Source organism: Phaeodactylum tricornutum, chromosome 24 (genome assembly GCF_000150955.2).
Source record: "Phaeodactylum tricornutum CCAP 1055/1 chromosome 24, whole genome shotgun sequence".
NCBI classification, from domain to species: Eukaryota; Bacillariophyta; class Bacillariophyceae; order Surirellales; family Neidiaceae; genus Phaeodactylum; species Phaeodactylum tricornutum.
Genome location: NC_011692.1, coordinates 1 through 27352, shown reverse-complemented (window position 1 = coordinate 27352; position 27352 = coordinate 1). Strand labels below are relative to the sequence as shown.

General features: G+C 45.7%; 7 protein-coding genes across 7 annotated transcripts; 5 read left to right on the top strand and 2 right to left on the bottom strand.

Annotated features, from left to right (window-relative positions):
• Nucleotides 1-366: 366 nt before the first annotated feature.
• On the top strand, nt 367-2338 carry PHATRDRAFT_49711 (predicted protein). The gene is made up of 2 exons (XM_002184519.1): nt 367-1945; nt 2056-2338. Exon 1 carries the CDS (start codon nt 721-723, stop codon nt 1702-1704), a length of 984 nt encoding a protein of 327 aa, XP_002184555.1. The 5' UTR covers nt 367-720; the 3' UTR covers nt 1705-1945; nt 2056-2338.
• Nucleotides 2339-3025: 687 nt separating this feature from the next.
• PHATRDRAFT_49710 (predicted protein) lies at nt 3026-6985 on the top strand (the record flags this gene model as incomplete). Its single annotated transcript, XM_002184518.1, has 1 exon — nt 3026-6985. The coding sequence occupies one exon, from the start codon at nt 3026-3028 to the stop codon at nt 6626-6628; it is 3603 nt and encodes a 1200-aa protein (XP_002184554.1). The 3' UTR covers nt 6629-6985.
• A 771-nt stretch (nt 6986-7756) lies between these two features.
• Nucleotides 7757-8758, top strand: PHATRDRAFT_49709 (predicted protein; the record flags this gene model as incomplete). The annotated part of the gene is made up of 1 exon (XM_002184517.1): nt 7757-8758. The coding sequence occupies one exon, from the start codon at nt 7757-7759 to the stop codon at nt 8756-8758; it is 1002 nt and encodes a 333-aa protein (XP_002184553.1).
• Nucleotides 8759-9233: 475 nt separating this feature from the next.
• On the bottom strand, nt 9234-10778 carry PHATRDRAFT_49708 (predicted protein; the record flags this gene model as incomplete). Its single annotated transcript, XM_002184438.1, has 1 exon — nt 9234-10778. The coding sequence occupies exon 1, from the start codon at nt 10746-10748 to the stop codon at nt 9234-9236; it is 1515 nt and encodes a 504-aa protein (XP_002184474.1). The 5' UTR covers nt 10749-10778.
• Nucleotides 10779-11228: 450 nt separating this feature from the next.
• PHATRDRAFT_49707 (predicted protein) lies at nt 11229-13842 on the top strand. The gene is made up of 3 exons (XM_002184516.1): nt 11229-11877; nt 11948-13183; nt 13259-13842. Exons 1-3 carry the CDS (start codon nt 11343-11345, stop codon nt 13720-13722), a joined length of 2235 nt encoding a protein of 744 aa, XP_002184552.1. The 5' UTR covers nt 11229-11342; the 3' UTR covers nt 13723-13842.
• A 1322-nt stretch (nt 13843-15164) lies between these two features.
• PHATRDRAFT_40475 (predicted protein) lies at nt 15165-15557 on the bottom strand (the record flags this gene model as incomplete). Its single annotated transcript, XM_002184437.1, has 1 exon — nt 15165-15557. One exon carries the CDS (start codon nt 15555-15557, stop codon nt 15165-15167), a length of 393 nt encoding a protein of 130 aa, XP_002184473.1.
• Nucleotides 15558-23670: 8113 nt separating this feature from the next.
• On the top strand, nt 23671-25750 carry PHATRDRAFT_40474 (predicted protein; the record flags this gene model as incomplete). Its single annotated transcript, XM_002184515.1, has 2 exons — nt 23671-25541; nt 25714-25750. The coding sequence occupies 2 exons, from the start codon at nt 23671-23673 to the stop codon at nt 25748-25750; spliced, it is 1908 nt and encodes a 635-aa protein (XP_002184551.1).
• Between the last annotated feature and the right edge of the window lie 1602 nt (nt 25751-27352).

The window sequence follows — 27352 nt, the reverse complement described above, 5'->3', positions numbered from 1 at the left end:
GGAGAGTCGTGGTATCGATTTAAAATAGGGGTAGGGTTTGTTACCCTTTTTTACCAGTCACCAGCGCGCTCACTCCGGTGCCAATATTCCTTTTTGCAGCTTCGGACAAAACAGCGGGAATTCATATGGGTACCAAATGGCCGTTGTACCTTCGCTCAATTGCCCATTGCTTCGGTGTCCCGACATAATTGGACGAAGCAAACATCAACTCCAACTAGCTTCGTCCAACGGTAAATATAACCGTAGTCGTTTATTACGCATTACCAGATAGCCTTGTCACAATTGGACAAACAAAACGACACTCCGTTTCCGGCATTCAAAGATCTTGAGTTTGGGATTTTACGGAAACTGCCGCACAACGCATCTCACAGTTAGTCGTGGCATCAAATGGATGGAACAACAGTCAATGACTGTGAACTAACAGTAAAACGCCTATCTTCCGTTTCTGGTGGCCCTTCACAGTCATGCTTTTCGTGCTCGCCTTGACGAGATTCGGAGCAGATGCTAGTAAAACACATTGTTTCTGCTCAACGTCTGCGTGCTCATTGACATTGAGTGGAACCTGATCTCTCAATTATTCTGGAACCGATTGTTTTTGAAGGCAAACGACCCTGGCTCATAGTGCTTGTCTCCAGTGCCATAGCTTGACCGAATCGAAACAAATGCATCATCCTCGTGGTGTTGTACTTTCCGGTTCCAGGCAGACCGGCTTGATCGTATATGCTTGAAAGGACTCTCTCCATCGTTCGTCGTTGGGATATCATGGGGCATATAGAGCACCTCCATGACGACACGATTTGTCTCCTCCCTGTGTTCTCGCTTCCACCGCCATTCGCTCGACAGAAATCCGATTCGTCGTCCACGGGTGCCGTGGCCTCACCGTACGGAAGCAGTGACCAGAACGATGGTGACGCAGACGAAGAAAGTAATGCGGTGGATGACGATACCAGTGTAACCACATTTCGGAGCCTGTCATGTGAACAAGACAAGCCCCGACGGCTCAAGTACCCCCCTTCTCGTGTTCGGCCCCGGAACAAATACGCTATGCCCATCGCGGCAACATCACCCATACTTACGGCGCTTTCAACACCAGGAGCGTTCTCCATGTCGTCCGAGAAGGAACCGCGATTTAAGCCATATCCGGAACAACACAGAGTCTCGCGGTTCTCATTGCGACCATGCAAACTGCCACACCACGGACACCGCGATTCGTCACCAAAAGCCCGTATCGCACCCCGTAGTGTACGGTCTCGTCCCGCAGTCTCTGATTTCGCTCGGTTTGCTGGCTGCGTTGGGGACTCCTTTGCCCGGCTAGTTCTAGCCGAAATGACGAAATCGTCGAATTCTGCGCATACATTAGCCCAACACTCCAAGGACGAATACGGAAAGTTCACTCGAGAGATTGAATTCGTTGAGCGACTCACAGTCAGTGCTTCACACAAACGAAATAAGTTAAGTCGGCGTCCACAGCATTCGAATAGAGCGGGCGTACATTTCGCCCATCCTGTGGTCACGATGGTTCGGTACCGACCGAAAACCACCCAAAAGGATATCACAAAACTTTATTTCTTTCGAGATGAAGTAGACGGTTTGGAGCGGGACCGAGAAACAACACCTGCAGACGCCTTTGAATGCATTGCCAACTTTCGGAATTCTCTGCTTGTCGGCGTTTCCATCGCTCATCAAGTTTATCAAGTATCGTGATCGCAAAGAATCAATCCAGGTGCAATGTGCTCCTCCCATCGAATAAAAAGCAACAAGAACAATAAATACTCCGGTGCATTTCGTCACGAAATGTGAAACATTTCTAGTGCCAGGACGACTGTACTAGCTAGAACGATTCCAGATCTATCACCATCTCTTCAGTAGATTACCAAGGCAAGTCATTTCGCTATTTTCAAACTCTTGAGAACGATCCCGGTACCGACCAAAAACCTACCTAGAGGTAATCAAAAAGCTTTATTTCTTTCGAGATGAAATCAATCCAATTGTGTCGCTTTCTCAATTCACGGCCTTATCCTCTCTCTCCTGTATCCATATAATATTTGATGGTAGCACTGCGTCCCTTGGGATTTGGAAACAGGCCGGTGAGGTACAAAGGCGTCATAAAATGTCCGCTTAACGTGAAGCTGCGCTGGAAGATGACGCCGCTGCCTTTGGCAACCAGATCTTTGACGTTGAAGCGTAGTGGAAGTCCTTCTTCTGTTGCACTCCGTTGCAATCAAATGCCAGCATTCCGTCGGATCACATCTAGAATATACGTTTGGCGGGTAATCTCTTTTGCTGGAATGAACGTGCATTCCAGCTTCTCCTTGCTACCTTCTTTCTCAAAAGCCAAGGTATTGTGGCAATTTTGTGACGGGCACGATTCTAATGCAAATAAATCATTTTTTGGATTGAGTCGTTCATTGCCAGCCTCTTCAAAGACGAAATTACATTTTATGTGCCAACTTCGGCATACAGCGGTAGAAAGAGCGGTCTACCTGAAATATGAGTGGATTTTTCGTAGTCGCCAACCGCGTCACGGTAATAGTGCTGTCCCGGATGTCATACATAGATTTCCCTCTCTTTCAAAAGGCAAAATCCTTCCCAGCCCGTCTGACAGTGAGGCAAATGTTAGTCCCCTGCGCTGCTACTTGTCAAACCCAATGGAAAGGCTGTTTAGCTAGCTTGGCATAAAATGGCGCTTTCACAGTGCTTGCCTGTGTCCACTAACCAAGCATTCCGTTTGTGCTTGACACGGTCCAAGAACATCATTGATAATTGCAGTGGGTAGCTTTGACTGTGAGTGAAAAGGTTCTATAGGACACTGGGATGAGACAGCTGGGGGCGTCCAACAGATAGCTAAGACCAATCAAATAGACAGAAGATAGTCCGGAAGGAATCGCGGCGCTTTTGCTAGAACAGACGACAGGTAGGACCCGGCTTTTCGACCAGCTGGTTTTGCCGGCTTGGGAAACCCCATCCAGCATTTCAGTCAACCAACCGAGAAACCTATTCTTTGGATACCGAGTGAGATTCCACCATGGCGAGCTCGTCGTTACCGACGACGAAGGTCGTTTCGGGTCACAGTGGATTTCACGCGTACTCTCCCATTAGCACATTAGAGCGCCAGTACGCGGGCTCCCCACGCGTCTTTTTATTTGTCAAAATCAATGCCAACTGCTGTTTTCCGGGAGGTGTCGAGGCCATCCTCAAGGTCAAGAACAACGCTCTCTCCACTCTCTCGACGCAACGAGATGGATCCTACGAAGAAAACTCCCGAGAAAGAACAGGCAGTGACTATAGTGATCCCAATGCGAACTGGGACCCTTTTTCGTTCCTGAGCGATCATTCGGAAGACGCTTCTGCGAACGGCTCCGCCCTTGCCGATGGCAGCACAGCAGCTAATAAAAAAGGTCCCAACCTCGGAAGATTCCTGAAAAAAGTGGCGAAATCTACCACGCAATCACTTGAACGAGGATTTCACAATATTGCTATCCGAGCGGACCAAGGAAGGAATGCAGACCTAATGGTGTTGGGTCTTTACGATGAGCAGGACGGACTGCTCCACATGACGGAATCGCAACCGCTACCCGATGACCACGCCCGTCTTTCGGGCGTCCGCTTTCTTGTTCCTCTCATTCTTCCTGCACATGTTGATGGAAATAATCGTGTCGTGATCAAGCTGTGGATCCGGAGTGGGGCCGCCTTTTTGCAAGGAACAAAGTCAGCGAGGAGCTACCTTATCGGTTCGGTACATTTGTCAGCGGCAAGGCTTCGATCTATTGGCACGTCAGGCGCCTTTCTTGATTGTAATGTCCAGTCTACATTGGTTGCAGACGGTCAGTTGAATATTTGTGTTGTCCCGGACCTCAAGTTTTCACCCTTGGGCGGCCGCGGGTGGTCATTGGCGGACCCTGATGCAAATACCGCCTACCAGAGCCACAGCAGCTTGTTTAATTTGCCCCTCGACATGTCTTACGGTTTCACTTTCCCGCCCCGTCCCCACGCATGTTTGGTCGCTAGCGAACGCGCTGTTGAGTCGACTGTGGTTTTGCCCATTGCGGCAGCCTTCGCGACATTGGCGTCCCAAGCGGCACAAGTTTCCCTCCATCACGCCGTGACGGTTCGCGATCGCGTCTTTTACATTCGTCACGACAGTGCCGTTGGGGAATATGCCGACGTAAATGTTGGAATCGGCGTGCTGCAGACGGATCCGGAAATGTTAGCCCACACAACACCGTTCGTGTCGGCGTCGTGGCAGCGGGCGGACTCTATTTTTGATGTGGAACTCTTGCATCCGACCAAAGTGCCAACAGCTTCGTCGCAGCCCACCGATTTTCGGCCCGCCATCGCGTTTCGATTTTTCCCCAAACCAAGTCGGACACGCATTTTACCGGCTTTGCTGCACGCCAACGGTGGACGCTTACCAAACTGCGGCTTCATGCTCGGATCCTTGAGACTGCTGATTGTCATTCCCAAGCCCAGATCCACGAATGGTACAATCCCCGAAAATTCCTATGGAGGACCTGCTTCGTCTTTGGCACCACCCGATCAGGAAGTTTGGGAGTGCATGATTTCGCTTGATTCACATGTTTTGCAAGCCTCTGGTGGCAATTCAGTCTCTCTGTATCCGGTTCATCATGTTCCCTCACGTCGAGTCATGGGAACGATTTGCCTTTCTTTGTCACTTCAAATGCAACAGGGTCCTACCGTTCCTACTGAAGCTATCCCAGCGCGTGGTGGACTCGTTTCGTTGGTCGGCATGGATGCCATGATGGATCATGTGTCACCTTCGTTGGACTTTGATCCGCAACCAACTAGCCTGGAGCCCGCTTTCCAGCGCCGAGAGCAACAACTCGCCACAATGGGCGTTTTTGCAACACACGCGTACGTGGATCAACACGTGAAGAATACGCGATCAACAGATGTTTTGATTATCCAAGAAAGGGCCAATCAATATCAGGCCGCCTTGACGATGAAGCGCAGCGGCAAAAAGCCTCCCACCCACGAGGATCGTTCACCTAAGCCATTTAGGCCTTCATCAAGTCGACCCGAGATTTTGCTGAGTGGCATTCCGTTCAATTGTCATACTGCCACGTTGGCACTGAACTTGACCGATCCCGAGCAACCCCGTGATAGCAACATGACCGGAGCCCTGTTTTACGATGTAACATGTGGCGCGCCGGCGGACCATGCTCGTGGATTTGGTAACGTGTTTCCGTCCAAGAAGGATACTACCACCTTCGTCAACACTGGTCTCACCTCGCCGATTGGAATAGTTACCGGTGGATTGCGTCGGATCGAGTCGCGCCGACAGGAACTCGCTAAGCTTGTGTACGATTTGCAAACAACGTTAACCATGAATGTTCAAAATTACTTTGGAAAGGAACGTCAACAAAAGAATTTTGTGAATCACGTGACCTCATCGTGTTCGGAGCTGCAGGATTTGAGGTGGCAATTGTTCGAAGCAATTCAAGCATTGCATCACGTTACTTGGCACTGTGCCGTACGTCGGGCCAGCGTATTTCCGCAAGCCCTCGGTTTGGCGGTCACATCCTACATGGCCTCCTTAAGCGACTCCAACAAGTACCAGTCGACGTGGCCAGATGCTTGGGCGCAACATGGATATCTTGTATCCTTCGAAGGTCTTCTCAGTGCCGCAGGAAAGGAGCTTGGTATGATTGAAGACGCTTCGGTTGGAATAGGTATGTTGAATCGCGTCCAGATCCAGATCCAATCCGACGACGGCTCTTCGAACAAAGACCGAACTCCAGTTCCACACTCGCCGTATTTGAAATGGTTGACATTTTCAGCTATAGGCGATGGTGCAAGGACCGAATATGTGTTGAAACTTGGCGTTTTGCCTTCTTACTTCAACGAGCGCATCCCGAATTCGCTCAAAGGAGGGACGATGGTTCGGCTCTATCCACTTTTGTTCGAAGTCGGTGTTGATATTCGCCAGTGGGGAGCAAACACGGGTTCGAGCGTCAAAAGTCAAATCAGTAGTCGTTCTACAAATTCGACTTTTGCGCCAGAAGAAATGACAAAGGAGCCTACCGGAGGCCTATTGGACGAAGAAGACGATGATGTTGGTGTTTCCGACGACGATGTGCTGGTGCAACTGAACTACGAAGCTTTTCAAAAGATGAATACGTATGCCTTTTCCATATTTCCAGTTAGTGCCGAGCAAGGGGGACAACCACGCACCCACCCTCAACTGGAAACGTTATACCAGCACATTGTGAGCTCAGCCGGTAAGATGAACCACGATATCTTGGATGAAGCAGCGTCTTTGTCGAAGCAGTTAGGCGGGGGTGGTGTGGTCTTTTGCAAATCGGGTAAGGATCGTACGGCTATGCATATCACATACAAGCAAGCGCAGTTTGCGTGCCAATTTCGTCAGCGACATCCGCTTCCCGATCAAAACGCTTCGCTCCCAGATACAACGTTGGCGGACGCCATGATGATGCGCGTTTACGGAACACGCTTGCCAATTTGTGAAAAGAATGTGGGCCAATCCAAGTATGCCTTTAACAGCTTGCAAGTGAAGTTTATGCCGGATGCCCTCAAGCCTCCCATGAACACACTTGCTGGTTTTCTCAAGGGCGGCAAAGTCTTTGCTGGTGGTGGAATTGAGAGCTAGAATGAGTTTGTGCATAATCGGCTCAAAAAATGTTTGATGGACCAAAATTGAATACTGCTTCCCTTCTAGTCCTAATACAGGCCCTTGTTTTGAACTTGACTGTACTTTTCACTCTTGTGTTGCGTTACAGTGGGAACAACGAAAGGGGAGCAGCTGATCCATACTGCCTTAGGATTTTGAGGATTGAATGGTATATGGCAGTCTTCCATGCATTGGGTAACCAGGCTTGTCTTCCTCTGTTCTAGAGTCTATTCTACTTTACGCATCAATTGAGGAGCTACTTCTCTATTGAGGTGCACTTTCAACCAAAGTAAACACAACAAAGCTGTCATAATCAACGCTTGCCGTTATTTTCATCGAATTCAGCGTATTTGTTTAGTGGGATGAAAGTGGCATGCTTTCAATTTCAACAGGTCCCGCGTAACGTGTGAATTGTCGAAGACAAGTAGCAAAAATTCTGACCTTTCTACAGTTAATTTTTCTCTTTACGGTACTGTAGAGCCGCGTTGAAAAGATGCCCCATTGTGATTCACTTGTGGCAAGTACTGACTGCACCAAGAGGCGAGGAATAGGTATAGATATTTCCCACCAATTCAAATGCCAATGCATGAGAAATATACTCCTCACAATCATACAAAGATATAAAGAATAAGTTCTGAATTGGTTTTGTTACTGAAAAGGTACGCGCTCAAAAATTATTAGTAGAAAATCTCGGATTTGGCAGGTTTAGGTGAATTGAGGCCTACGCGAGGCCTGAATAGGGCATTCCCACCATCGAAAACTTAGGATTTTTTGTTACTGAAAAGGTAGGCGCTCAAAATATATTAGTAGAAAATCTCGGGTTGGCCGGTATAGGGGAATTGACAGTGAGGCCTCGGCGAGGCCTGAATAGGGCATTTCCACTATAGAAAACTTTAGATTCACCGATTTTAAAGAGGCCTTCTGATAAATGTCGTAAACATAAAACTGATAGACGTGTCCGGTATACTTAGGGATAACAAACCCGCAGTGACGCTTGACGTCGGGTTTTCCTAGTATCTGTTGCCACTATCTATTTACAGGGATTTTCCGCTACCACTTCACCAAATGGGAGCTGTGGACAACATGAGCATTTTGTAACGGTTTGTGATGAATGAAGAGAGGAGCGCGCTGCGGATAGAGACGCTAAGTAAGTGGTGGAAAGATCGGGATGAAAACGGCAACTGTCGGCTTCCCTTGTTGGACTTGAGATCCAATGCTGAAAGTGAGGAGTCGCACCTTCGTTTGTCTCGAAAATCGCCTGTGAATGCCAATATTGTACATATACCGCTTGATGAAATTTCAAGACGAAATTACGAGTTGCCGCCGCGAAGTCTGGAGTTCGTCGTGTTGGTGCCAGGGGAATATTGCCTATCGACGGTGTCAAAGCTGCTTCTAGGCAAGACGCCTTCCAGGAAGGACAAGTCAAACCTCCGGAAGCGTCAACCATGGATGGTTCAATACGCCATCCTAGCGAGCGATCTATCGTCTAGAGATATAGAGGCATGGATGAGCCTTGCTTGCAAGCAGACCTATTGCTCTGGTCGCCAGGACGTGCGTGCAATTTCGTTTGTCCCTCGTCCTCGTCTTTGGCAGCCCGATCCTATGGTTGAGTCATTACTCCTACCAGTCCTTCAATCCGAGCTTACTCAGCGGGTAATCTCTGATCCATCGAGTCATTGCGAAATTTGGGATTTAGGTGCAGGCTCGGGACGGGATGTTTGTTTTCTAGCCGAGCAGCTTTTGGCAAGGCTAACGTGTCCGAACTTTACGGTAGTAGGATACGACCAGCGTTACCGCAACTTGAACACTGAACCTTGTCGAGCCTTTTACAATCGACGCGGACTTTCTCACGTTACAGATTCACGAAAAATTGACTTGACTAATGTGAATGAGGTTGTCGCCGAATTGGATCGTGTTGTTACAAACTCGAATCGCATCGTTATTGGTCTGTTTGCTGTGCGGTTTTGGCATCGGCCATTGGTCGAAGCTATTGCAGCCTCAACGTCTTCCATGTCCAGTGCTAGCGTCTTTGCCATTTCTCAGTTCGGAAGAGCATTCGACGGAGCCTCATGGGATTTTGAGCATCCGAAGGTAAATAGATTGCTCTAGTGCTGGAGTCGGTGGAGATTGCCAGAAATTGCGTATTGACACTAAAGAGTTATTTTTTTTGGATCTCGTCAGCCAAAGCATGTTTTGATGCGTCCTGAATTGTCAAACATTTTCCAGCAGCAGGGGTACAAAGCTTGGTCGATTCTTCATGATAGGGTGCACGTTGATAGCGATCATGGTCGACCTCTAATCCAATTTGTTGCTCAGAGAACGAGGTAGTTCAATTTAAGGTGGAAACCTTCTTCGGAATGGATTCTCTATAAAAATCAACATGCAGTGTTTTACCCTGCACCTTACGACATGAACTTTGGTTGACGAATCCAACGGGAAGTCACAAGAAATTGGGGATGCTTTCGACACTCTAGTAGTATAGCATGGGCAGATAGGCTTCTTCCTTTAACCATGCGTTAACTTGAAGAGGTTTGTATGAATGAGGCTATCTTAAAAACTTGCACAGGGACCGTGGGTATCATCCTTAGAAGTACGACTGTAAATTCGTTGGAATTTTGTCGACGTTGAGCAGGGTCGCCATGTCGACAAGCGCCTTTGCGTAATGGCCAGCCAAAGATTCAGCGTTGGGCACGGCACCAGTGTCTAGGACTATATTACCGTAAATGTTCCCGGCGTACGACAGCAATCCAACTTGAGGAATCAGGTTGCTATAGAACATTTGTACTCCAGTGGCTGTTTGCCCGGCCAATTGACACGGACGATCTGGGCCGGGAACGTTGGAAAAGACAAGCGAATGCCTTCGAAAAATGTCCAGCATGGTTTGTCGAGCGACTATTTTAGGCAATCGACTTGCCAATTTGTTTTGCAGACTGAGTTGGACCATGGCAATTGGGCTTCCTTTTAAGTGAACAGTAGTCTGGTGGATCGAATTAAGACGATCCACTAGGTCGACACAGCCAATGCTCATATTTGCCGAAACAAGACACCACTTGTTGCGCAAAGCCGTGGAAGGATGTTCCAAGTCTGACGCGGATCGCGGCAACGCTATCGGCAATAATGCACGTGACTGAAGCGATGCTCCTTTTCCCATCAAGACCGAGCAGGATTCAGCTCGGCAGTACTCGTGTACCGCTTGGCTGACCGCGGTCATGAGAATATCGTTAACGGTCACGTTGGCTGCTGTTTTCAGCCGCTTAACGAAGGCCAATGAAAACGTTGGGAAAACCACACATTCTCGATGCTGCGAATGCACATACGTCTGATTCGGTTCGGTAAAGATAGTGGGATCGTCCGAACGCGAAAGACCCAACGTGAGGACCTTGGTAGCATCTCGGACAAGCATCCAAGCAAGGCGGAAGGGATTTGTTTTGTGCGTTTTCTCGACTTTGCTCTTCTGCGCCATGTTGGACAGAATAATGGACAAAACCGGCGAACCATCTTCGTAGGTTATGAACTTTTCAAAAACGTGTACTAGCGAAATACCATCCGCTAGGGCGTGGTGCATCCGTAGAACGACGGCAGACTCGCCCTCGCCAACGTTTTCGACCACTAGAAACTCCCACCACGGCAAATCGTCTCGCTCTGTCGAGAGCGACTCTTGCAGGTGCTTAAATATGACATCATTTGTCGACTTGATGCATTTACCTGATATTTCAACCTTCCGAATGAGTTCCGATGGCGCAAAAGACCGCGTGGAAGGTCGGCAGTTGGCCGTTTCCGGGACAGGAATCGTTGACAGTCGCGTGAAAGCAAGCATAGGTTTTACCGCCAGTTCAATGAGATCCTTCTCCGCGGGACATGTTGAAAAGTAGATTGCCGCGTTGATGATTGTTGTGGGAGCTTTGACCGATTCGGGGAAGATTCCGATGGCCATTCCGACGGATGTGAAAGAAAACTTTCGGTGCAGAGGCGAGCGACTTTTTTGATTGGAGGACATTTTGATTGCGATCGCTACCGCTACTGTGACGCTTAAACCAAGCAGCCAGGAAGCATGATAGACGGAGAGCGCTTCAACCAATTTGCTGCCAAAGACATCCATGACTCTTGGTTCGTTCCTCGGATATTCGGGTTGATTGCACACCAAAAAATAGAGAACTTTTTCTCGAATGGGCAAAGATTGACTGTGACACCAAGACGTAGCAAATCCAAATTTGCTTTCGGTTGTCGAGGTCAAACTGATAGGAATCCGAGCGACATCAATACGTCAAGTCTGAAGCAGGATCTACCCAATCAGAAAGACGTTTCCTTTTTACGTATCGTAGGGGTAGGTCATCCAGACAAAATCTGTTTTGAATGTGTTTAAATATTCGAAATACAGGGGGTTTTCGCTGCAAAAAGAGGATCTCCCTACCTTTGTTACTCACTTTCACAGTCACAGCCAATCTCTACATTTTGGCCGGATAAGTGATTTTGCGTCAATCGAGGCCGGCTTCCAATAGTGAATTCCCATCGAATATCTATCGTGTGGGGCTCAGGTTCTCTGTGATTCCATGTCAAGACACGAAAACAGGAACAAACTGTTTCACAGCCAACAACAACTTTGTCCTGTCGTTTTGACTTTGACTACGAAAATCGTTTGCATCATCGTTTGTGTATTTTCTGCGGTCATAAACACCATCTTATTTTCCTCCAAATGTTTAGTGAGGGCATCCAGGCCGCCGAAGGTAACAACACTACGATATGTCCTTGTTGCGACAACCCTTGGGCGCGTGCAACTGGCGATTTGTTCGCCAAACTCTGTGGTGACTGTGAGAAAACATCGGGATTAGCTAGTGCCAACCCCCAGTTTGGCTTGAGCCGTGATAATATTGATGAATCGATCGATAAGAAAATGAATTTTTATTTATGGGCAAATGGATCTTGGATGAAGAACAACCCCATTCCAGCCGGATATCCCTCTTGGAATACCTTCCTCTCTTTGCACGTGAAATCGCAAGAGCAATGCAAAGCTATTTTGGAAACTTTGACCAGCAAGACAGATACCACGGAAGAAGAACGCAAGGTTGCTGCCTTTTATGCTGCTGCCATGAATGAAAATGCTATCGAACAAGCCGGAATGAAGCCGTTGGCCCCGTTGTTTGATCTCATTAAAACCATCGTTACGGCCTATACGGAAAAGAGAATGGAGGAATACGCAAAGTTGTTGGGAAACTTAGCTTCAAAGTACGGTAAGTTGGTAAAAATAGAACTGCTCTCTGCGTTCTCGTTCTCTTATTCTCGTATTCCCTGTGATCCCAGGTGTCTACGCCTTTTTCAGCACGGGTGCGAGTCCCGATTATAAAAACTCGGACCATTCCCTGCTGCAAGTCTCGCAAGGTGGCTTGGGATTGCCCGATCGCGACTACTATTTGGACGACGATAAGGAGGAGAAGCGCCATTTCTACATCTCTCACATAGCAAAAATGCTTACGCTTTTAAACGATCCTGATGCCGCAGAATCCACCGAGACTGCCACAGGTCTAGCCAAGAAAGTCTTTGCCGTAGAGACTTTGCTGGCAGGATCACACATGACAAAGACGGAAAATCGCGATCCGGTCGCTGTTTATAATATGATGCCCATGTCTGGACTTGATAATCTTGGAAAGGAGGTTTTTTCGTTCGCATCCTACTTTATTGGGTCGACGGGGAAATCCACCGAGTCGCTAGGTAACTTGAACGTACGCAACATGAGCGCTGTGAAAAAGGTTGCTGATGTAGCATCGACGATCGATCCCGAAACATTGCTTGCCTACTTACAGTGGCATGCGTTGCATGCATACGCACCGTTCCTTTCGAAAGTGTTTGTCCAAGAGAACTTTGACTTTTGCGAGACTCAACTTTCGGGCACAAAGGAAATGAAACCTCGTTGGAAAAGGGCAATGGCTTTTACAGAGTCGGCGTTGGGTGAAGCAGTGGGAAAGCTGTATTGTAAGGAACACTTTGACGAGTCGTGCAAGGAGAGGGCAATGAAAATTGTTGAATTAGTGCGTGCTGCTCTAGAAGAACGGCTGCAGGAAGTTGATTGGATTCAGTCCGAGTCTACACGCAGTGAAGCCTTAAAGAAAATGTCACGATTCCGCATCAAAATTGGTTACCCAAACAAATGGCTGGACTATTCTAAACTTGTATTTTCGGAGAAAGATTCGTTTTTGGATATGGTTGCCAAAGCAAAAGGCTTTGCTCATTCTGAGCAAGTCATAGAGATGAATGCACCTACTGACCGCGAAAAATGGGTGAGTGCGCACCGAATGAAAACAGTTTTCCGAGTCAATGTTGACATTGCTTTTGGCGAGCTGTCCTTATCAAGTGTCTTTCCCCCCTTGCAGTTCATGACGCCTCAAACGGTCAATGCTTACTACCACCCAAGTTTAAACGAAATCGTATTTCCAGCGGCAATCCTGCAGCACCCATTCTTCGACATGGATGCTGATGACGCCATCAACTTTGGGGCTATGGGAGCTGTGGTTGGCCACGAAATGACGCATGGGTTCGATGGTACGTTTTGAACAGCGCAAGTGAATCAGCTATCGTGTGCACTCTGATTCTCAGACTTGCTTTGTTGTGTTCTAGACAAGGGGCGCAAGTTCAACTTCGCTGGGGTCCTGCACGATTGGTGGACAGAGAATGACGCTGAAGAGTATGAGAAGCGCGTCGAAGTCATGGTGGAACAAGCCAACAACTTTGAAGTATACGGTAAGAATGTGCAAGGAAAGCTCACAAGCGGTGAAAATATTGCCGATCTCGGAGGGCTGCGTCTTGCGTACCGGGCTTTAAAATCCACAGACTCTTTCGACGATACCAAGTTAATCGACGGTTTCACGCAAACTCAACGATTCTTCATGTCCTGGGCTCAGTGCTGGCGTCAAAATATTGAGAAAGAGCGTTCGCTGCAGCTTTTGACGCTCGATCCACACGGTCCAAACGAGATGCGCTGCAACTGTCCTTTGTCGAACCTTCCAGAATTCCACAATGCGTTTGACATTTCCTCTGGACCAATGTTCAAGTCTTCGGGGACCCGAGTGGACATTTGGTGATTAAGCTTGGAAAGCGCTGCTTCTCTATATATGTGCTTTTTAATGACAGACAGTGTCAAGACTAGCAGAAGTACATAAACTGAGGGGGAGGGGTCTCGAGAGTAGTACTTATGTTCCTGGCAGTGTAAAAGTTAATCCAAAAACTCCTTTTAAAAGTAAGAAATTCCTCCCAGTAGACCAATTGAGTTCAGGCCGGCCATCCATAAGTAATCAAGTATACCTTTTCGGTAGACCAATAAGGTTATGGCTTGTTTCTAATCACACCCAATTCTGGCTTTAGGCCGTAGTCCTAAGGGGAGGGAAATCCCAGAGTATATTTGGGATCACACAGATGGTTTTACTCCTACAGTTACTGTTAGCTCTTTTTGACTTGAAATAGAGGTTCTTTCCATGAAAGATTCCTCCCCTTAGGGATTATCCTCCCTTAGAGTAAATACTAAGAAATTGAATACAAGTTGTGGAGTCGTGAAGATTATCCTCCCTTAGAGTAAATACTAAGAAATTGAATACAAGTTGTGGAGTCGTGAAGAGATAGTAGTCTGGGATCTCCGCTTCCTTAGAGATACTTCTTTTGGCACATCTTTCGCATAGTAGTTACGACCCCAACTGGCGTGCTGAAATAGTGATCAATAAATAAAGATTCTCAAAAAAATTCGCAAATCGAGGTACGCGCCTGGAGCTCGGCATGCAGCCGAAATCATACCAACCTCCTGCAGCTATGCTTTGATTGTCTTTTACCTGCAGTTGTTAAGGGAATTAACCGACTAACAAACAATTTCCACTTAAGTAGGCTTTTGGAGAGTATATGTACCAAAATGGATTAGCAATTTTTGATTATCGCAGTCATGGCAACTTTTTTGGAATGAGAACTCGCCTTCTCAGACCCCAACTGGCGTTCTGAAATAGTGATCACTAAATAAAGATTCTCAAAAAAATTCGAAAATCGAGGTACGCGCCTGGAGCTCGGCATGCAGCCGAAATCATACCAACCTCCTGCAGCTATGCTTTGATTGTCTTTTACCTGCAGTTGTTAAGGGAATTAACCGACTAACAAACAATTTCCACTTAAGTAGGCTTTTGGAGAGTATATGTACCAAAATGGATTAGCAATTTTTGATCATCGCAGTCATGGCAACTTTTTTGGAATGAGAACTCGCCTTCTCAATTTCTCGTTTTGCTTTCCGCGAGTACCGGTTAAACTTTCCTATCAGTCGTCCAGAGTCTTCACGATTTTTCTTTCTTGTCACAATCAGCCCACAAAACAAATGGTCTTGGTACGTACTTCCTTCAGCTTTTAAAGTGTTCGTCAGCAAAGGGAAATAGTACAACTGACCATAGCGCAATTCTCACGCTGATTCGTTTCCTCAGAAGGATTCATCCAAAAAAAGAATCATGTGTGCTCATACCAATACCCTGCTAGTCTTCAATCTTTTGGCGGTTTGCTATTTTAAAGGCCTTACCGTTTTGGCTGTGCCCCCCATGGGTAGCGCGTCTCCCTCTTTGAGCGACTCACCCTCCAGTTTCCCATCCAGAAACCCCTCTGTGGTAGCCTCGTTGACGCCCTCTTTGAGCGACTCACCATCCAGTTTCCCCTCCACAATTCCCTCCGTGGTAGCCTCAATGACACCCTCTTTGGACAATTCACCATCCGGTTTTCCCTCCAAAGTCCCATCCGTAGTAGCCTCGACGGCACCTTCTTTGAACACCGCACCGTCCCGCATTCCAGTTGTTCCTCCAACCACGACACCATCCGTTGCAAAGACCTCTGCTCCGGTCAAAGTATCCTTGCCAAAAAGAGGACCTAAAAAAGAGAGAAAAAACATGAAAATGAACATTGCAATGAAGAGGAACAGGATTGGGAGAATGAAAATCAGAGAAAAAAGACAAATGAAGTAGGAAACTCAAACAGTGAAAGATCAACTTTACAGGACTTCATACAAAATTGATTTGCAATTGATCAAGTTAGTTAATCATATATGTCACAGAACAATCTTAATATAAATAAATTGTAGCCATGCAATGCAACTATTTGATGCTAATTAGTAGATAAAAATGCTAAGTTTTTAGCATTATTTGTCGGAACATATATCTGGGATTCACTAGCTCTAGATCTTGGCCTTGTTGCCACTTTCTCTTTCGAGGCGCCTAGGGGGAGGGAGAACCCAGAGTATTACTTTCATACAATGATGAATATAATCTATCCAAAAACTACGCCCAAGTAATTACTCTGAGTTCACTATCCGACATGTAAGTAATTACTCCGAGTTCACTATCCGATTTTGTAAGTAATTACTCTGGGTTCACTGTCCTACAATATAAGTAAACCCTTTTGGTGAACCCGGAGAACGATAGTTCTTTTCTAATGCAATAAAATCGTTTTCAAATCCTTACTATTTTAAAGTGACGCTGTGAAAACACCCTACCAAAACACCCGCCTAATCAAGATTTCTGGCTGGCAGTAACAACAGTGTATGTTGCAATATCCAAACTTCTCTGTCCGTCCAATCTTTCCGAATTTCATCCTTCAACACAACTTCAATATCCAAATGATAGGCACACCCATTAGGAAGAGTTCTAGCAACTCCAACAAGCTGCCACGGACAATGAAATAATGTAGTTGGAGCAGCAATTGTCCGCTTTAGAAAGTTCTGGCCTCCGCAGGTGGCAAGGTGGGAAGACCGTACCGGATTGGAAAGCTTCCAGGCGCAATATCCTCGACGGGATTTCCAGGAGCCGACGCAAGCGGCACAGGGAGCGGAAGTTCCGCAAACGCGAGTTTGCGACAGGGTTTGAATGATGTCAAGAGAAAATTGGAACATGGCTGGGACAAAGCCCGACGCAAGCAGCGTGCGCCAACCAACAAATTTACAAATGGGCTACGAACGCTACGACGCTGCAATATGGAGACACTGCTTGCACTCAGGAACAAAATCAACTAGTCTTTATAAATTAAACATACTGTTACGCATTTTTTGAGTGATTGTAGTATCTATAGCTGTTCTACACACATGTTGGTTGTATTTTGATATCTATTGTATTCTCTACTATTTTTATTGTTGATTCTATTTGGTTCTACTTGTTCACATCCCCCACACTGCCTGCTTCTGCAACTTTCTTGGTCACTTGCATTAGGGTAAGAAAAGGGTCATGCGCAACGGACAACAGCACTCATGGGCCACAATAGCCAAGCAAGGTTTCCTCCCGTCTGCCAACACTTCCCGGAATTTTGTTTGTTTGATGAGGCTTCAGCTTCAATGAAAACCTTTGGTTCCTTCCGTCAGAATTGCAGCATGGCCTTTCCAAATGGTCAAAACATTTTACGGCCTTTGTTGGCCCTAAATGACATGCTTTTGTTGCGGCATACAAAAGCACAGTTGGTAGCTGCAGCTAAGTAAGGGTACTGGTTAACCCGGGGCGACGGATCCTCTTCGACCGTTGTCGTTGTAATCATCACTTCCGTCATTGTTGATGTTCTTGTTGTCACTGTAGACAGCACCAACACAACCAATACCTACTGGTAAACAACGGATCCTAAGGAAAAGGAGATACCTGTGTAGTAAATTTATACATGAATGTATATTTTATCTTTACACAGGGATTCATTTTTTACTTAATGCATCCCACTGGGATCCAAAAAATTCCCACTGAGATTCAAAAAGGGTGAAGCTTAAACTCCACAGGGATACCTAACTTGCTGACGTCTGGCAAACAGCTTTCACAGTCAGTTGTTCTTCCGTAAGTTGTGTCTGCGTTTTGTGTTGCTTACGACAACTGTGAACAGTCAGTGTTGGCCAAAATGGACTCGCCTTTTATACAGCTTCTAGCTAGTAGAGAATTTTTCTTTCTTCAAATTTTACAACAGAAACACTCACGGCACCATGTGTGCATCTACAATGCAGCACGCGAACAGCATTGACCGCGGATATCTTTTGCGGATAGGGTAGGCTAACACCAGATGAGACTGGTGATCATGCAGTGTGGTGATTTGGAGTGTAATTCGGAGCGTTTTACGAAATCTGGAGCTTATTTCGCGACGGACCCGCCCGCTCTTTTGTTGCTCCCCGGAATGGGGAAGACGATTTCAAATTGTTCTACAAGAAAATCCAGGAGCAGGTGAAAGCTGCGCAGCAGGAGCGGCAGAATTTCGAAGAAGCGCTAAAGCAAGAACTAGCTGCCGTGTAGGGCAAACAGGAAGGAGAACAAACAAAAGGAGCGATGGTCAAGCAAAATGCAAACAATCTCCCAAATCAAGCAATACGAAACAGTTGCGCTGGCCCTAAGGGGCGGGAGAACCCAGAGTATTACTTTCCTACACAATCTATCCAAAAACTCCTCATAAGTTAACCCTAAGGAAAATGATATCCGGGTGTTGTAAAAATGTTCGTGAATGAATATTTTATCTTTACACTGGGATACCACATTTTATATAAGTAATTGCACTGGGATATCAACAAATTGCACTGGGATATCAAATAGGGTTATAGTTACTGCACAGGGATACATAACTTGCTGACGTCTGGCAAAGAGCTTTCACAGTCAGTTGTTCTTCCGCAAATTGCGTTTCTGTTTTGTGTTGCTTACGTACAACCGTATTCTGACACTCATTGTCAGCCGAATTGGACTTGCCGTCGCTAAAGCTACGAGCAGATGAAGAAACACTCACGGCACCATGTGTGCATCTACAATGCAGCATGCAAACAGCATTGACCGCGGATCTTTTTTGCGGATAGGATAGGCTAACACCAGAGAAGACTGGTGATCATGCAGTGTGGTGATTTGGAGTGTAATTCGGAGCGTTTTACGAAATCCGGTGCTTCATTCGCAACAGATCCGCTGGCTCCTGTGGCTTCCCCGAATGGGGCAGACAATGTAAAATCCTTCTACAAGAAACTCCTAAGCGGCGCACCGGGAGCAGGATATCGGCCATGGTTCAAAGAAGCGCAACAGCAAGATTTAGCTGCCTTGTAGGATATTCAGGAAAGAGAGCAAACAAAACAAGCAACGGTCAAGCAAGAAGCAAACGACGTACCAAATTGATTGATACAAAACAGTTGCGCTGGCCCTATTGATAGCCTGGGCTCTACAGAAATAACATCAAGTAGTCTTCTTTAAAATTAGAATTTGTTACGCTTTCTCAATTTGCTTGTAGTATCTGTAGACATTCTAAACACATGTTGGTTGCATTTTGATTGATGTCTATTTTATCTTCAATTTCTATTGTGGATTCTATTTGGCATTACTTGTTCAACCCCCCACACTACCTGCATCTGCAACTTTCTTGGTCACTCCCATCATGGGTAGAGAGAAGGAAAGTGTTGTTTGTGACGGATAGTAGAACTCATGGGCTACTGCAGCCAAGCAAGGCTTCCTGCTGTCACAGATAGAGTGATCCAATATTACCAACACCAACTTCGGTCATCCCTTCGCAATTGAAAGGATATCTATCAATAGTGTTCATATTCTTGATTTGTAGGATACGGCTTTGGTATCATTGCCTTCCGTTTCCTGCATTGCGATTGCAGGACGGCCTTTTCCATTGTTAAAAATCCCTTCGTTCGCTCCGAACGGCACGCTTGCATTGTGCCTAAGGAAAATGATATCCGGGTGTTGTAAAAATATACGTGAATGTATATTTTATCTTTACACTGGGATATCAGATTTTATATAAGTAATCGCACTGGGATATCAACAAATTGCACCGGGATATCAAATAGGGTTATAGTTACTGCACAGGGATACCTAACTTGCTGACGTCTGGCAAAGAGCTTTCACAGTCAGTTCTTCTTCCGCAAATTGCGTTTGTGTTTTGTGTTGCTTACGTACAACCGTATTCTGACACTCATCGTCAGCCGAATTGGACTTGCCGTTGCTAAAGCTACGAGCAGATGAAATTTTCGTCAAACTTCGTCAATTTTTACAACAGAAACACTCACGGCACCATGTCTGCATCTACAATGCAGCACGCAAACAGCATCAACCGCGGATCTTTTTTGCGGATAGGGTAGGCTAACACTGGTGATGATGTAGGTTGCTGATGGAGCGAAATTCGGAGCGTTTCACGAAATCTGGTGCTTCATTTGCAACAGATCCGCCGTCTCTTGCGTGGCTTCCCCGAATGGGGCAGATAATGTAAAAGCCTTCTACAAGAAACTCCTAAGCGGCGCAGCGGGAGCAGGATATCGGCCATGGTTCAAAGAAGCGCAACAGCAAGATTTAGCTGCCTTGTAGGATATTCAGGAAAGAGAGCAAACAAAACAAGCAACGGTCAAGCAAGAAGCAAACAACATCCCAAATCAAGCGATACGAAACAGTTGCGCTGGCCCTATTGACAGCCTGATCTCTACAGCAATAGCATCAAGTAGTCTTCTTTAAAATTAGAATTTGTTACACTTTCTCAATTATCTTGTACTATCTGTAGATGTTCTAAACACATGTTGGTTGCATTTTGTTTGATGTCTATTTTATCTTCAATTTCTATTGTGGATTCTATTTGGCATTACTTGTTCAACCCCCCACACTACCTGCATCTGCAACTTTCTTGGTCACTCCCATCATGGGTAGAGAGAGGGAAAGTGTTGTTTGCGACGGATAGTAGAACTCATGGGCTACTGCAGCCAAGCAAGGTTTCCTGCTGTCACAGATAGAGTGATCCAATACAACTGCTACTTTGCCGACACCAACTTTGGTCAACCCTTCGCAATTGGAAGGATATCTATTAATAGTGTCCGTATTCTTGATTTGTAGGATACAGCTTTGGTATCATTGCCTTCCGTTTCCTACGTTGCGATTGCAGCACGGCTTTTTCCATCGTCGAAAATCCCTAAGGAAAATGATATCCGGGTGTTGTAAAAATATACATGAATGCATATTTTATCTTTACACTGGGATATCAGATTTTATATAAGTAATTGCACTGGGATATCAACAAATTGCACTGAGATATCAAATAGGGTTATAGTTACTGCACAGGGATACCTAACTTGCTGACGTCTGGCAAACAGCTTTCACAGTCAGTTCTTCTTCCGCAAATTGCGTTTGTGTTCTGTGTTGCTTACGTACAACCGTATTCTGACACTCATCGTCAGCCGAATTGGACTTGCCGTCGCTAAAGCTACAAGCAGATGAAATTTTCGTCAAACTTTGTCAATTTTTACAAAAGAAACACTCACGGTACCATGTGTGCATCTACAATGCAGCCCGCAAACAGCATCAACCGCGGATGTTTTTTTGCGGATAGGGTAGGCTAACACCAGAGAAGACTGGTGATCATGCAGTGTGGTGATTTGGAGTGTAATTCGGAGCGTTTTACGAAATCTGGTGCTTCATTCGCGACAGACCCGCCCGCTCTTGTGTTGCTCCCCGGAATGGGGAAGACAATGTCAAATTGTTCAACAAGAAACTCCAGGAGCAGATGCAAGCAGCGCACCAGGAGCAGCAGAATTTCGAAGAAGCGCTAAAGCAGGGATTAGCGGCCTTGTCGGACAATCAGGAAGGAGAACAAACGAAAGGAGCGACGGTCAAGCAAGATGCAAACAACGTCCCAAATCGAGCAATATGAAACAGTTGCGCTGGCCCTATTGACAGCCTGGGCTCTACAGGAATAACATCAAGTAGTCTTCTTTAAAATTAGACTTTGGTACATTTTCTCAATTTGCTTGTACTATCTGTAGATGTTCTAAACACATGTTGGTTGCATTTTGTTTGCTGTCTATTTTATCTTCAATTTCTATTGTGGATTCTATTTGGCATTACTTGGTCAACCCCCCACACTACCTGCATCTGCAACTTTCTTGGTCACTCCCATCATGGGTAGAGAGAGGGAAAGTGTTGTTTGCGACGGATAGTAGAACTCACGGGCTACTGCAGCCAAGCAAGGTTTCCTGCTGTCACAGAGTGATCCGATACAACTGCTACTTTGCCGACACCGACTTTGGTCAACCCTTCGCAATTGGAAGAATATCTATTAATAGTGTCCGTATTCTTGATTTGTAGGATACAGCTTTGGTATCATTGCCTTCCGTTTCCTACGTTGCGATTGCAGCACGGCTTTTTCCATCGTCAAAAATCCCTTTGTTTGCTCCAAACGGCACGCTTACATTGTGCCTTTTAACAGCACATGTGGGAAGTTGCAGCCAACAAAAGGTTAACTTTGTCCCAGGTCAACAAATCTAGTTTCACCATTGTTGTTGTCAAAGTTGTCGTTGTTGGCGCTGTTGCCGTCGCTGCTGTTCTCGTCGTCGTCGCTGCTTTTCTCGTCGTCATCGCTGCTGTTCTTGTTGTCACCACAGACAGCACCAACTCAACCAATCCCAACCAATGTCAAAACAAACACAGCCAATTGCTTCCCAGCCGGACAACTTTGATCAAGGTTCCCGCAGTTAATATTTTTAGGACGTGGGTTTGGTCATACCATGATCTTCTGTTCTGACCACCGCGACTGCATTCCATGAAAAAAAGCTTGCGGGCAAAAAAGGCTTGTTTGCGTCGTGAATTTTTCTGAAGGTGTCAACTCCAATTTCCCATCCATTTTACACAGCATATGTGTATTTTCGGTTTCTGTTGAAATTTTCTGGCTTATTCACGTCCAATGGGGTTCAAATTTACATTTAATAATAAAGTACAGCAAAAAGATCTATGTACAATTGATTGGGATTGTGATTTATGAACATTTAAAATAGTGCATAACTTTGGCTCTAATTTGTTTTTTTCTGGGGCATATAAGCAACGCAATATGATCTATTTACACTTAGTCAAGATGAATGTACACTGGTAGGAAGAAACTGTCTGGACCATATGCATCAACTTGGATTCCAAATCATTTTTCTGAAGCATATAAGTAATGCAATATAAGTGGATTCATTTTGGTGACCCAGTTGGGGATTTATCCATGCAAAAAAGCCTGGACGCAGAAGAATAGATTTTGACAGTACTTCTGGCAGGTCCTTTTTTCTCCTACTGTTAGATTCAAGTCACCTTCAACATACAGCAACAGATGATTTTGCAATTCCTCACTAACAATTTCCAAAAAACTCCCACAGGCAATTTTTCCCAGAGAACAGCACAATCTACACAATGAGTGATGCACAATCAAACAAACCACCAAATGTGCCCTTCCTTGTTAATAATCCCTATGCAGCCACAGGAAAAAAGAGAAAGGAAAGGGAAAAGTTGACACAATCACTACCCCTCTCACATTCAGTACCCAACACTGTTGATGCAGCAAGCAGTATTATTTTTGGTAGGGGTAAGGCCCAAACAACCACACCAACAGCAGATATACAACCACCCTTCTTGAGCCCCCCAAGTTCTCCCAAAGAAACATTAACAGAATCTCCATCTGATGAAGTTACAGTAAATGAAGGAATAGATGATCAGTTATTCCAATCTACACCTTTTGGTTTATACTGCCTCAAATGTAAGACAAAAATTGCAGTAGAACACAGAGGCAACTTTTTCAGGCACATAGGAAAATACCATGCTGGCTATAATGGTCTAACTTTCAAGGAACTCAAGCTGAGAGTAGAGAGGATGAAGACATTACCTCCAAATCAATTTTATTGCTCAGATGTGCCTAAGGAAATGAATACATGTGGAATCTGCTGTGAAATCTTTTCCCGACCTGGTAGTATCAAGAGACACATTAGCAATGCAATCCAAAAAGGTGGGTCTTGTGCTCAGGCCAAAGTGGTCAAAAAGCTATGTGTCAAGACAATATGCAACAGGGTGGTTGAATATTTGCCTCAAGAAAAGGTAGTCATACAGGCATCTGTACTTCTTTCCTACAGTGATATGACCTTGATCATCAAGCCATTTGTAAGAAGTGATGAGAATGCTGAGAAATATGTTCCCATTTTCTCACAAATGATCAGAAGCACTGGAAACCAATTTGAAAGCAAAATCAGACAGCTCATTCTTCAGTACAGTGACCAGGAGGCTACTGAACTACAAATGGCCAAGTTGGCTGAGACTGCAGATGATTGGCTGACTCAATATGCTAGGATTGAAGTTGCTGAAGTGCCTGCCAACCTCAGAGCTAGCTTGATGCTTTATGAGGGAGTGGAGATCAATCAGGTTGCTCAGAATACCACTTTTTCTATGAGAGAAAATATCAATGTGTTGAGCAAGGAACTGCAGAAGCTGCTGCATTTCCTTTGGAAACAAGATGCTGCTGATACTGTCTTGTTTGCAAGGAGGAAAACACAAATCTCTGACCATCTTAAGCTCAATGATTCTTCTACTCAAATCATCCAAATGGGTCTGATTGGTAAGCTTTTGGTTGATGTTTTGCTTGAGAATCCATGCAGCACAAGTCAATATCCATTGGGCTGTTCCTATGCTGCATCTAGATGCTTCTTCATTTCCAAGGGCAAACTTGTGTTAAGATCAGCTGATGAGTCTGCTTCCCAAGTTGCCACCATAATGCACTTGTTCAGATTGGCCTACTGTTCTGTTGTGGGGACTATGAGCAATCCTCTTGGATACATGGAAGGAGCAAAAGTCCTGGTGAAAACTGTTATGGAGAGGCCCATGATGAACACCTTTGGACCTATGATCAGACAGCTCAGAGAGATTCAGATGCAGAAACCCAAGATTATTATTGACAGGCATTTCTCCAGGAATGGAGAGATAGTGGTTCAAGGTCTCATCTTCAAGCCAGAAGTTTGGAAGACTCTCATTCCAAGGGTTGTTGGTGCTGCCAGACTTGTTCTAAGTCAGATCTTTGATGGAAAGGATTGGGAAGTCTTTTTGACCACAACTCTGCCTTTGCTCAATGTCAGAATATCAGGTGGAGCTGATGATGGTGTGCACTTTCAAGTTCAACAAGCCAGTGGAGATGTGTCCAGTGATTCTTTGGAGCTGTCTCCTCAGCTCAATGAAATGGACCAAGATCATCTGTCATCAATTGTTGAGTTCTGTTTACATGGTCTGGGTCTTGGCAGTATGAGACATTCAGAAACTTTAGGCCTCCAAGATTTTCAAGTTCTCTGGGGGAATGGTGCTTTGTACTTCTATGCCAAATCTACAAAGAAGTGGAAGGCCCAGTCAAAACTCAGTACTGAGCTGACTCAGCATAAGCTTCCAAAGTCAATTTCAAGGATTGTACTGCTCTTCAGACTTGTCATTTCATTGACAGGGGGGGATTTGGCATGCTTTGTCCCAGTAAGAAGTGATAGGAAGTACCACATGAAAGACTTTGTGCAGTCTTTATTTTGTCTTCCCAGAGTGCCTGATGATCTTCAAGTCAGGCATTTCTTTGCAAGTCTGTCCAACTATTTGTTCCCTGTGCAAGATGATGGGAAGGCCACCACTTCTGACATGGTTGCCATGCAGAGTCATCATGCTCCTTCCACTCATGCCAGTACCTACTTTACTCATAGGAAGACCCATCTTGAGGACTACTATGATGCCTACCACTTTCACCTTGGAGACAAGGATACTCAGTGGACCTATGATATTCCCCTGGATGTTCTGCCTGAGCAAACCATTGTTGCTGCTCTCAAAATCCTGTATGGTGGTGAAGCAAATTGGCTGTCTGAGACTCAGAGAAGTATGGTTCTGACATGGTCCACATTATCCAAGAATGTGGTAGCCAATCTACCTTGTGGTGGAGGGAAGTCTGCTGTGTGGGAGGTGACAGCCTACACCAGGCACAGAGTTGGTTTGACAAGGAAGTGTACTGTTGTGGTGGTTCCCTACAAGTTTCTAGCCTACAATCACTACCATTCTGCAGAAGCCAAATTTCAACTACTAGATGGTTTCTGTGTTAAGATGTTGGAGAGCTCTGCTGTTTGTTCCAATCAAGTTCCCACCATTCTAAAGTCAGATGTTCTTCCAAACATTCTATTCCTCACAGTTGATACTCTGTCCAAATTGTTGGAGTTCCATCATCACATAGTGCAAAGCATGCAATCAAGATTGGCTGGTTTTGTCATTGATGAGTGTCACTGTCCATATACAGAAACATTCAGACCAGTATTTGACTGTTTACAGGACCTTGCAATGTTTGGTGTTCCCATTTGTGCTCTGAGTGGTACACTTCCATGTACCTTTCCTTCTTCTCTGATGAAGTACTATGGAGTATCTGCCTTTGAGACTGTGGCAGACAGTGATTGTATTGGTGATGGCTTTTCCCTGTCAATCAAGCAGTGTCATGATGAAGTTGCTGCAGTAACTAAAAAGGTGGTCCAGGAGAGGAATCAGAATTCAAGAAGTGCAATTCATATCATTGCAGCATCTGCCAGAGTTGCAGAGATTCTGTTCCAGCAGCTGTGTTCCAAGAGTTTTCAGTGTCTACTTGTGACTTCCCAAACACCTGAAGTGGAGCAGGACAGTATTTGTCAAGCATGGAGAGATGGGAAAGTGGATATGATTTCCACCACAATTGCACTGGTTGGTGTGGAAAGCAGCAGATGCCAATGCATAATTGTTGTTGGGTACTTGTACAGTGCAATGAGTTTGATTCAGGCTTTTGGGAGGCTTCGTCCTAAGCAGAGAGGCAAGGATGCATCAATCAGTATCTTTTTGGGAACTCAGAAACCAGAAAGGATGCATGAAATAGAACAAGAAGAGCGAGGTGCTTGGCAGTTACTACTTGGGAAGGGTCTTGTTTCCAGGGAAGATGAAGCAGCATTTCTCAGGGTGTGTACTCTCAAGTCCTTGTATGAATGGTGCATGAATGAGAGTCAGTGCAGATTGCAGTCTTTGGCAGATCTATGGGGGTACAAGAAGAGTGCCTGTGGGAGATGTGATTGCTGCCTTGGTGCAACAATGAATAACAGCAGTTTCATCTCAGATGCTGCAGCTGCTCTGTCCAGACATGAGACCAAGATGGCAATGAGCCATAGAGCCAGGAGTGTCAGGTATCAACTTATGACATCTTGTGTTTTGTGCAACAAGTCTACTTGCAATGGAGAGTGCAGAGGTGGTTGCTGCAAGTGTGGAGAAATGGGCCATATCACGAGGAACTGTGGAAGTGCAAGAACCATCAAGACCTGTGTGGAATCTATTGCCTGTCCAAGCTGCTTTGACTTGAGATCCCTGCATGCTGCTGGATCCTGTGCCACACAGAAGAGACTACGGGGGTTGATCTTTGCCAAGAAACCAAGAGACACTCATATAGAAGCTCACATAGCAGGTATTTTCTGCAATGAGGATTCATTCTACAAGTTTCTAGCCCACCTACCTAAGGGGAGGGAGAACCCTAAGGGCAAGAAGATCCCAGAGAAGCAGGGGTATACCTGGCTGTATAAAATTTATCCAAAAACTATTTCTAAGTAATTGCACCGGGATCTTCAACATGCCATGTCTTTTGCGTAAGTAATTGCACCGGGATCTTCAACTTGGTATGTCTTTTGCGTAGGTAAATGCACCGGTTAGGGTTAGGGTTAGGGTTAGGGTTAGGGTTAGGGTTAGGGTTAGGGTTAGGGTTAGGGTTAGGGTTAGGGTTAGGGTTAGGGTTAGGGTTAGGGTTAGGGTTAGGGTTAGGGTTAGGGTTAGGGTTAGGGTTAGGGTTAGGGTTAGGGTTAGGGTTAGGGTTAGGGTTAGGGTTAGGGTTAGGGTTAGGGTTAGGGTTAGGGTTAGGGTTAGGGTTAGGGTTAGGGTTAGGGTTAGGGTTAGGGTTAGGGTTAGG